Here is an 11,766-nt window from a genome sequence, read left to right on the forward strand (position 1 = left end):
AACCTTCTTTAAATATATGTAAACATGTTTAAAATCATAATCTAAATCAATCTCATAGTATCTAACATGCTACTATGGTTTTCTAGTAATTAAAACCCTAAAAATCCATGCTTTAATGATTAAAGCTATAATTTAACCATAATAAACAAAACTGAATTTTTATTCTTATAATATATAATATATATGAATCAAGATTATTTATTAAAATAGTAGATTAACACCCATAATCATGATTAACATTAAAAGAAAGCATAAAAAACATAGTCTTTAATGGAATCTTGAGGAAGAAGAAACGAAAACAACCACACCAAGAAGAAACAAGAACACGCCGAAAATAGGGACCCACGGCAGCAGCACAGTTGCATGAATTCCGGTGGTTATGGAGAGCTTATGACGTTTCTTGTTAGAGAAGAAACGTTACTTGAAGAAGAAGAAGAAAGAACTTGAAAGAGAGAAAGAGAGAGAAAGTCGGTGAGAAGGAAGAGATCAGAGAAGGAGTGTCGTGAGGTTTGGAGTGAGAGGAGAGAGAAAATAATTATTGTGTAGGGTAGTATAATTGGGTATTAGGATATTTATAAGAAGGCTTCCTTTTGGGTTTAGGAAAAAGAGTTTGGGCTCAATTAAACTTGATGATGAATAGGATAAACAATTTAGAACTTCTATCATCAACATGACTCCTTTTCCTTATTCATCTAGGATTTTGGGTTCCTCAAGTCCATTAGACTTCTTTTCCAATATAAATTAGTATTTAAAACTTTTATCAAAGCATGCTTAATTAAAATATTTTTAACTTTCTTAAATCCTCAAAATAATTTATTTGACTTAAAAATAGTCAACCTTTTTCAATTGTTAAATCATTTTAAAACTAGATTATATTTAAATATAAATATATAAATACTAAAATATATTTATAAAATCCTTTAAAATTATGGGGAATTACAACAAATTTTTGGAAACCCCCAAATAGGTGTGGCTTTGAAGATATGGTGGCTTATGCACTGCAAGTTGCTGAGGAGGTGGATGTCTATGATCTATCTACCTATAGGGAAGTAGTTACATGTACAGAGTCTAATCATTAGCTTGCTGCAATGAGAGATGAGATGGAGTCACTTCAGAAGAATGAGACTTGGGATCTTGTTCCTAAGCCTTTAAAGAGAAAAATAGTTACTTGTAAATGGATTTTCAAGAAAAAGGAGGGGATGACATCTGCATAGGGGGGGGGGGGGTCAAGTATAAGGCTAAATTAGTTGCAAGAGGATTCACACAAAGAGAGGGAGTACACTACAATAAGATCTTTTCACTTGTACTCAGACACAATTCTAAGGATGCTACTAGCAATGGTTCTACATCAGGATCTTGAGCTTGAGCAACTAAATGTAAAAACAACTTTTCTACATGGAGAGTTGGAAGAGGAAATATACATGGCTCATCCAGAAAATTTCCATCAGGATTCAGGGAAAGAAAATTTAGTTTGCAAGTTGAAAAAGTCCTTATATGGGCTAAAGCAATCTCCAAGGCAATGATACAAGAGTTTCGATAGCTACATGATGGAGCTAGGCTACTACAGAAGTTCATATGATTGTTGTGTATATCACAATAAGTTGATAGATGGATCTTTCATCTACTTAGTGATGTATGTAGATGATATGTTGAGAGCAGCAAAGAACAAGTCTGATGTTCAGAAGTTGAAGGAGCTTCTTAGTGTCGAGTTTGAGATGAAGGATTGGGTGTGACACGAAAAATTTTGGGCTTCGAATTTATAGGGACATAACTCAAAGAAGCTTTTCTTATCATATAAAGGTTATATTGAGAAGATATTGTTAGGGGTTGGCATGTCAACAACAAAGCCTATATATATTCCTAGTGCGACCAATAGTCATTTGTCGGTTGCTTTTGCACCTAAGTATGCTGAGGAGAAGGAGTACATGTCTCGAGTTCCTTATGCTAGTGTCATAGGGAGCTTGTTGTATGCAATGGTTTTCACTAGGGCAGATTTTACACATGCAGTCAATGTTGTTAGTAGGTTTGTGGGTGATCCCGGTGAGGAGCATTGGCAGGCGGTCAAGAGGATCTTTTGGTATCTTAGAGGTATGTCGAAAATTGGTCTTATTTATGAAGGTGATGTGACATGTTTCTCTGATTTTGATTATGCTATGGATGTGGATGGTAGGAGATCTATGACTAGTTATGTTTTCACTCTTGGTGGTTCTGTTGTAAATTGGAAAGCTACTTTGCAACCTACGCTGACGTTGTCAACCATTGAACATGATATATGGCCTTGAAAAAAGCAGCTAAGGAGGAAATTTGGTTGAAGGGGCTAGTTAGTGACTTGGTTCTACATCATGATGGTCATCAGGCAATAATATTTTGTGACAGTTTGAGTGCGATATGCTTGGCGAAGGATCAAGTTCATCATGAGAGGACTAAATATATTGATGTTAGGTATCACTTTCTAAAAAGTGAGATGATACGGGTCGTTTACCGTATTAAATTAATAATTTATAATACCTATCTTATTCCTTCAAAAATATTAACAAATAGTAAAAGGGTAAGAAAGGGTCGATCCCATGAAGAGATTGGAAAACTAATAATTCAAAGTTCAACTAATAAATATAAAACTACAGACATAAAACTATTCACAATATATACAATTATACATATTCACATAAAATTGGGGGGTTTGTAAGTGATGTAAAAATTAAGCTAAGGTTTAATACTAGAATAAACTAAATTAATATATACAAGTGACAAACAAGCAAGCCAATGGAAAGTTCGATCATAGATTAATTAGATAATTAATAGTTGTTTAATACTTATAATCTAGTTCCCTTTAATACTCGATTTAGCAATTAGGTTGGTGAATTATCGCCGCGATCAATTCTTGTCTTGCTCACTAGAAAACTAGAATTTTACTAAGACAAATACAACCCTAACAAACTTGTTTTATTTGACCAGTTCATATACTTAGTAAAATTAAGGTGAGCCGCTAACTTTAATTATATTTAGCCGTTAACTCCAAATAACCATTAAACGTCGCGCCTAATGACTACTTAGCATAATTTAATTACTCTCTAATTGTAACCGTGCGCACAATCACAAGCAAAGAGATTAAATTTATATAAGAACACGATAATATGAATTGAATAATTACTAAATCAGCTATTAAATCATGACTAACGCCGCGTTCAATCATGTGAACTAAAAGTATAAGAACATCAAAACAACTGAAAACTATATCTAAAATTAAGAAGTCATGAATACAAGAACAATTAAAAACTTATTAATTGAAGGTAAGAAGGGAAAAACTCATAGATTAGAGTTCCGCCGAAGCAGCCGCTGCCTTCGATTTCACCCACAAAGAACGATCGTCCACCTTCCTAGGCCTTCAACGCCAAAGTCATCAATCGAACTCGAACCATCTTCACTATCTCACAAAACCCCTACATTGTGTATACTTATGTGTCCCCCTTTTTACGTACAATATACGGATGTATATATAATCAATATTTTCATGACAATTTTACGTGTAGGATATTGAAGGAATAATAGCTAACAAGGTAAGTAATGCAAAAGTTGGGCCAAACTAATATCATGCATGCATGTAGTATCTTTCTGTATGATAGCGGATATATCATCAGTATGGAAATTTGACAAACTTTCCTTAGATGCTGCATAGTTGGCCGAGCTTGCTTTCTTGCATGATCATCTTTAATTCACTTTCCTTTTGATACTTATTTTGTGTTTTGATCTCTGTCTTCGAAATCTAGATTAATATCTACCAGCATATGCTTAATTTCTTCATATTCTAGATCTTCTTTCACAGGTTTCCTTGTAAAATAAAACCCATGACCATAAAAACAAATTATTTAATTAATTAGAAAATCAATAAAATATTATATCTTCATAAACAAATTACTAAGTAATAAAAGCAACTAGAATTCATTAAAATAACATAGAAACGGGCAATATAAAACTAAGATTAGGGATTAAAAATATATCATATTGGGCACTTATCATGAGACAAGAATTAAGGTGAACAAGGTACGTACAACTGAAAATTCCGCTAATATATTCACCAAGCCGGTTCCACAGATTAAGTTTCAACATTGTTTGGACTTGCTGAATGTTCGAGGTTGTTAATTTTCCCTTGGGGCAAGTTTGGGGTCCTTAAGGGATGATCAAGTCTGGTCTGGTTGTCTTTCAAGGGGCAAATCTGGTTGCAGGGAGGATCTGGAAATTGTGATCAATGCATCTGTTTATCTGGTTATCTGGTTCGTTGTGAGAGGATTCAAGTCACGGTGGAGATTTCTAGGAACTTGTGCATTGTAGGAATTTGTGCATTGAATCTGGTCAAAAGTGGGTTTCATCGGCTCGCCCGACCAGGCGAGGTTGATTGCTTCAACAGACACATAAAAGTAAGGCGCCCGATCGGATCGATCCCCTTAGCGAATTACGACCGGGTGAACAGCCCCGATCATGCCCGAAACATTAACAGGCTTGAAGAAAATGACTGCTCGATCAGGCGGATGTCAATTTGACGCGGGATGCACGATTTTCTTTTGGGGTTATCATTATATTATAACCTAGGTCTTTGAGCTTTCATTAGTGTGAAAAACACATCTATAATTTGTTTTTTTAAAGATCAATAAAGCTATTCTCTCTCTCTTGCCTATGGACATAGCCAACACATCGTTGGTGAACCACATTAAATCTGTGTGTTCTTTATTGTTTTCTGCTTTTATTATATGTTCTTTCTCACATCCGTTATAACAACTACATATGATTTGATTAATGGAAGGTAAACGAATTATGAGAAAGGTAGGTGATCATTTTTAAATGGACTTACTTTCATAGGTTATATGCAAATGCTTAAATTCAAGTTATTTTGCTCAAGATATGCCAGAATGAGTTGTTTATTCAAGGATTTATTCTCGAATTGAAACATAATCTAGTTTGACTTCTTGAATATTTTGTCCAAAGGTTTTAGCAACTTCAGTAGCTCCTTTACTCGGGGTCTCGGGTATATTATTTATGTTGTTCCACTATTACTATGTCGGTATACCACTTTGATCATTAATATATTTGATTATTGATTAACAAGAATTTTAAATAGTTGAACTATGAAAATATACATTCAGACAAGTGTAACTCTCATTATAATTTACCCACTTTGTCTCTATTGTACTATTCACAAACTCTATATTAACCATCCTTTGTGATTCATAGAATAAGAAAAGTGTAATAATATTGGACTCTTATTAGATATTCAGCTCAATTTATTAGCAAGATATATAAACATAAATGAGAGTATCAATAGCTGAAGTTTTGAATTCACAAATTAAACATAAAAGTCAAACGGCAGTATTACATTAATTATAAGATAATCTATATACTAACAATTTTATGGACGAGTAAAGAACTAAAAATGGCTACGATTAGTCATTCTGTGAGCATGTGAAGTAGGCATAGTCGAAGAAAGCTAAAGATTAAGTAGATAGTAGTGGTGCTGCTTCAGTGCTTCATCTTATTAGATTGATCGTCTTCTTTTTTCTCGCTGCTCAGACTTGCGATTTGAATGCAGTCCATACCAAAACTCATCTTCATCTGTGCCTTCATCAATATTATTTTTTTTTTTGGTAATAAGAGAAATGCATTAACTAAACATGTTCAAAGACAAAGTTATTACAATCCGCTACAAAGTTACTTAAACAATAATTCGGGGGTGTGGAAAATGTCCGAATTACAAGTACTTCATTTGAGTTTTTCCGAGCTTCCTTGGCTAGAGCATCCGCCACCGCATTCTCTTTTCGAGGCACATACACCATTTTGAGGTTGTTGAACTGCTTACATAATTCCCTGCAATCATAAGTTATGGTAGTGTAGTTATCACATAAAATTTCATTAGTACTTACCATTTTAACCGCTTGTTGGCAATCGGAATATAGGGCTGCATGCTTGATCCCAAGATCGAGAGCCATCTGAAGCCCAACCCTAATGCTAAACAGCTCTGCCATGAGGGCAGATTGGGCATATCTTTTCTGGCTAAATCCCATTACCCAAACCCCCTCCTTATTCCGTATGACCCCTCCAAGCCCCACAAAAGCGAAAGGTTCAGTGTAGGATGCGTCAGTGTGGATCATTGTAGTGGGTTGGGGTGTGAAATAGGATATTGGGGAGGTGGGCTGGGGACAGACCATGGTCATGGACTTGGCAAAGGTCCACGCTTGGGTTTTCGCCTTAGCCACTACCGTGGCAGGGGGGGAGGATTTCCCTTCAAAAATGAAGAGATTTCTAGCCTTCCATATCTCAAAACACACCCATGCGAAGAGGGAGGGCCATTGAAGCCCCATGACGGTGGTGGTAGATGAGAGATTTTCTTTAAGCCACTGAGAGAAGTTACCATGTGTGACCATAGGAGCATGGGGGATCAAGGTCCATACATCCTGGGCGCCCGACATGATTGGATAATATGGGAACTAAGCTCAACATCTAAACCACAAATGGGACACAGGGGAGAGTTTATCGTTCTTCTCTGGAAAAGAAGAAAATTATGCGGAACCCGGTCCTTCCATAGAAGCCATAAGAAAAATTGGATTTTGGGGATTGTTGGAGCTTTCCAGATCCAATGTAACGGGTCGGAGCTTTTCCTAGGAGGGAATTGGGCCTGGTAGGCAAGGGCTGTAGAGAATCCTTTTTGTGTGGCGAAGGAGGAAAACAAAAGGTCCGCTTGATTTGGTTTAATTTTTTGCTCATGGATGAATTGAATGATACTATCAGGTAGAGGGAAAGAAATGTGTTGGAGGTCCCATCGATTCAAGTCCCACAGGTCACTCACTTTCATACTCTCCTCTTTAAGTGTCAGGGGTCCATGAATGATTGCTCTTAGGGGTCCTACACCTACCCAATTCGAAAACCACACATTAATGTCATTTCCATTACCCATTAACCATTGACTATTCTCCTCAAGTAACTTCCATCCTTTCCCTATGCTTTTCCAAACCGGAGATCCATACTTAAACTTTGTGACATGCGTTGAATGGACATATTTTGAGAAAATGCATTTGCTAGCAAGGCTATTTTTTTCCTGGCTCATTTTCCAACCCAATTTTGCCATGAGGGCTATGTTCATTTTCCCTTGGTGTCTAATTCCTAGGCCCCCTTCACTCTTGGGGAGGAAAGTTGTGAGGCGGTCAACAAGGTGGATCTTTTTCACCCCCCCATTCTCCCCCCAAAGGAAGTTGTTGCATATTTGGTCAAGTGTATTCAAGGTGGCTTTGGGGAGGGCAGTTGCTTGCATGTAGTAGGCTGGGATAGTGGAGAGGGCCGCTCTGATTAGGCATAGGCGCCCTGCTTTTGATAAAAAGGATGTTTTCCACTTTGCTAGTTTATTCCTAACCTTATCCACAACAAATTGGATTTGACTCCTAGTGGGCCTTTTGTGCATTAAGGGAAGTCCCAGATATAATCCTAGGTCCTCTGACTTGGCTATCCCTAGGGTGTCTTCTAACAACTGGGTCTCCTCTTCCAAGGTATTGGGGGATAGAATAAGCCGGCTTTTATCTTCGTTAACCTTTTGCCCCGACATGTGGCAGAACTTTTGTAAAATATTCCTAACAGCAAATGCAGTTTTTTCATCAACTTTCCCAAACAGTAACAGGTCGTCAGCAAACATCAGATGGGACACTGGGACTTTCTTTTTCCCCACCCAAAATGGGGTCCACTCTTGGTTCTCACACGCAAGGTTTATCATGTGGGATAGGGTCTCTAGGCAGATGTTGAACAAATAGGGAGACATAGGGTCACCCTGTCTAAGCCCCCGTGAGTGCTGAAAGGGGTCCCCTTTTCTCCCATTCACAAGGACCATTGAGGATGATTTTGAAATACAGTCCATAATGATTTTAATCGAAGGTCCATCAATGCCCTGAAATTCAAGGCAATCTCTCACAAAACTCCATTCTAGACGATCATATGCTTTTTCAAGGTCAATTTTTAGGGCAAACCACCCCCCTTTCCCTTTCTTTTTCCACATGGAATGCAAAATTTCCGTGGCTATCACTAGGTTTACATCCGGACCCCTACCCTTAGTGAAACTGTTTTGGTTTTGGGAAATAAGATTAGGCATGAAAGGTTTAAGACGATTTACAATGACCTTTGTGACAATTTTATACACCGTGTTGCACAAACTGATTGGTCTCAAATGTTTCACTGTTTCCGGGGGGTATTGCTTAGGTATTAGACAGATTAGGGCTTCGCACATATTTTCAGGTATCTCCCCAATCTGGAACCACTCTCTCACCTTTGTACAAATATCCTCCCCCACTACATCCCAAAACTTCTGAAAGAAACCAGGGTGAAAACCATCAGGACCCGGGGCTTTGTTTGGGTGCATACTGAAAAGACTTGACTTAATTTCCTCCCTGGAAGGTAAATTACCTAGGTCTATGTGGCCCTCACTATCCAAAGGTCTATACTTGCAGCTCTCCCATTCGGTCGTGAATAATTTCTGAAAAGCATTGGATATATGGTCTCTAATCCCCTGGGGGTCAGTTATGTCATTTCCTACCGAGTCTCGAATGTACCTTATTTTATTGGAAGCCCTAGAGATAATTACACTCTTGTGGAAGTAGCTTGTATTTCTCTCTCCCTGGGTAATTCTTTCCTTCCTCGTTTTTGCAAACCAAAGAGCCCTTTCCTGATCAAGGATATTTAGAATCTCGTTTTGAAGGCTTTCCTCGAGGTTTAGGTGGAACATAGAGAATTTATTTTTCGCAATGTAATCCTGGGTCCCCTTCAACCTTGCCAGGGCTTTCCTCTTCCTAGTATATAGGTTCCCAAATACAATCCTGTTCCAATCCATAAGAGAGGTGCTTAGATTATATAATCTCTTTTTAATGCATTGAGAAGGGTCCGTCATGGGCCACGATTGCTCCAGAAAAGGACGAAAGTTTTCATGCAAAGTCCACATGGGTTCAAACCTAAATGGTTTAAGGCCTATATGGGGAGTTGGTTGATCAAGATTAATAAGGATTGGGCAATGATCGGAGGAGATTCGCGGTAAATGCCACAAGCTAGAGTTTGGGAAACTAGTAAACCATCTAGGGTTAGCCCAGCCCCTATCTAATCTCTCAAACATAGGATTAGCTTTCCTTTTATTCGTCCACGTAAATTTTGGCCCATGGAAACTAATATCTATCAGATCACAATCATTCATGGTAACCACAAATTCTTCCGCTTTTCTTCTATTTATTTTCCTACCACCAAATTTATCCGCTTGACATGTGACTTGATTAAAATCCCCCATTACTACCCAAGGGAGGCTAACATTTGGGGCCATGCTAATTAACTCAGTCCATAATTCTCTCCTAATAGCATAACGGGGACTAGCATAAATGGAAGATAAAATAAAAGAGACTGAGTTCGAAAGTACCTCAACAAGGGCATGCACACCCTGAGTATTATCACTCATTACGTGAAGACCCACACGCTCGGGGTTCCACAGAACAAGGATTCCACCCACGAAGCCCACCGGAGCCACCAGATGCCAATAAAAGGACGGGAATTCCCGGAGAATATCCGCTGTTTTCTGCCTGCATGTTCGGGTTTCAACAAGAACAACAATATCTGGGTTGTGCGTGTCAAGAAGGTGGCGGAGATTATTTTTAAACTCGGGCCGACTAATTCCCCGAGCATTCCAATACAACACTGACATTTTAATCGGAATGCTGGGGCGCGCAGCCAAGCTCTTGAAGAGGGGGGTTTCCCGGTCCTCCACTATGTTCACTTCTTGTCCTGAGAAGGGACACATCCACATTCCTTGGCGGGGCGACAGAGTCAGAGCGCTTTCGCGAGGGTCGTCGTTCTCTTTTCCCTCTTCCCAAAGTGCCGATAGATGAAGTTGTTTGCACGGTGAGTATATTCTCGCCTCCACCAGAGCATTCGTATTTCCCAGGCTCGATATTTTTTGAGAGAGAAACTGTACTCTGATCACAAGCCTTTCGAGGGGAAAGAGAATCCCCGGGTCTATCCACGGGCCCATATTCTGGAGTAGTTCCCTCTCTTCTAGTTCTGCTCCGTCCTCTCTCATTAGAAGCCACTTGAGGAAGATGCGCATCTTTTTGTCGAGGTGAGCCGTGTCTGAGAACTGGGGAATATGAGCGGGGATGAAATCCACCGCATCCGGGTGGTACATTATCAGATTTTCTGCTATCTCCGGTGCACATTTCGGGTTTAGCATTAGTTTCTTCATTTTGACAAACTCCAGTTCGTCCAGAAACTCCCCATCCTCCAGAGGCATGAGATAGTCCGTGTGGCCCAAATTCATCTCCGTTCGGATTGGGCGAACCGAGCGGTTGAAGAAGATGTCTCCGTGGTATTTCCGGTGAATGAACCTGGGGGACCTCGGCGGAGACGCCGGTGGTGGGGAGGAGGAGAAAATGACTTCCTGGGGCGGGTAAATTGCCATGGTGTTTAGAAGGGGATTTTTTGTGGGAGTTTTTTTGTGGTGTGGTTTTGACTTTTGAAAGAGTGAGGGAGTTTGAAGGTTTAAGAACCTTGATGTGCACCGTCGGGGGACAGAGCACCTCCATACAGGTATTACTTTTTGCTGGGGTGCCACGTTTTGGCTTCTCATGGGAGGCCACAGATGAGTTGATGGCTTGAGTAATGTTGCAGGGTGTCAAAACTTCCCCTAGAATGTCAAAGGGGTTACTCCCTGCAAAAGAAGCTACGATTTGACTTTCTTGGGATTTTATTTTCCCCAAAATATTGATGTTTTGATTTTCCCCATTATTTCCTGGGTCCACGTGGGCATTGGTATTTTCCTTTTTGGATTTTTCCCCTCCCCCTTCACTGTCTTCGGAGCTCCGGTGTGGGTGTTTCTTCCCCACCACTTTCCATTCCTCTGGACCCTTCTTTTTCTCCTGCCCCGGGATCGTTTTTATTTTATCGTTGAGATGCCCCTTCCCTCCAACCTTTGTACAGGCGTAGGAGTTATGCCCAAAGTTATGGCATGCATTACAAAACCCCGGGCCATTTGTGTATTGTCTTCATCTTTAGCTGCTATCTTCATCTTTATTTGCTGCTGCTTCTTCTTCTTCCTAATAGCCGCCTTATTGTCGTCCTTGATTATAACATTATCAACTTCAACTTGTGTATTAGTATTAATCAGCTTGTTCCTAGCAACTACACCAGCAAAAGTGTAAGTATTGTTATTATTACAGTCATCATCACTGATCACTGTACAAGTACAAGTAGTACTTTGATCTCTACTAGGTTGAATAATCTTGGTGAAGTCATTAGCATAAAAACTATCATCATTATCATTACTCATCGTCAATGAAATTGTATAGCATAAATCACGCACACGCTCTGCCATCATATTATTAACTTCAACATCCTGTGTATTAGTATTATTCTTCTTCATAGACACTATACCAGCATAATCATCTGCGTAATTCACCGTACAAGTAATACTTTGATCTCTATTAGGTGGAGTAATAATCTTGGTGAAGTCATTAGCATAAAAACTATCATTATTACTCGTCGTCAACGAAATCGTATGACACAAATCAGCACCTAAACACTCCTCCATACTAAGGTTGTAGGGCCCTGAAATCATATGATATAAATGATCACCTAAACACTCCGCCATACTAAAGTTGTATGGATATCGCACTTCATGATCATCAAGCACTCGTAGAAACGGTTTCAAATTCCCACAATTATTAGTAGCCATTTACGACGGGTTTTGTGAATGACTGAAGAAAG

General features: G+C 39.2%; 1 protein-coding gene across 1 annotated transcript; it reads left to right on the plus strand.

Annotated features, from left to right (window-relative positions):
* Nucleotides 1-983: 983 nt before the first annotated feature.
* LOC125497718 (secreted RxLR effector protein 161-like) lies at nucleotides 984-2,282 on the plus strand. The gene is made up of 3 exons (XM_048645388.1): nucleotides 984-1,059; nucleotides 1,642-1,727; nucleotides 1,815-2,282. Exons 1-3 carry the CDS (start codon nucleotides 984-986, stop codon nucleotides 2,280-2,282), a joined length of 630 nt encoding a protein of 209 aa, XP_048501345.1.
* The last annotated feature ends 9,484 nt before the right edge of the window (nucleotides 2,283-11,766 follow it).

This window comes from Beta vulgaris, chromosome 5 (genome assembly GCF_026745355.1).
Source record: "Beta vulgaris subsp. vulgaris cultivar EL10 chromosome 5, EL10.2, whole genome shotgun sequence".
Classification (NCBI taxonomy): domain Eukaryota; kingdom Viridiplantae; phylum Streptophyta; class Magnoliopsida; order Caryophyllales; family Amaranthaceae; genus Beta; species Beta vulgaris.

Excerpts from the sequence above, each read along its gene's own strand:
- LOC125497718 (XM_048645388.1), top strand. The coding sequence starts at position 984 with ATGGTGGCTTATGCACTGCAAGTTGCTGAGGAGGTGGATGTCTATGAT. Across the intron at positions 1,060-1,641 it reads CTATAGGGAAGTAGTTACAT|ATGATATGTTGAGAGCAGCA; the intron begins GTACAGAGTCTA and ends TGATGTATGTAG. Across the intron at positions 1,728-1,814 it reads AGTTTGAGATGAAGGATTGG|ATATTGTTAGGGGTTGGCAT; the intron begins GTGTGACACGAA and ends TATATTGAGAAG.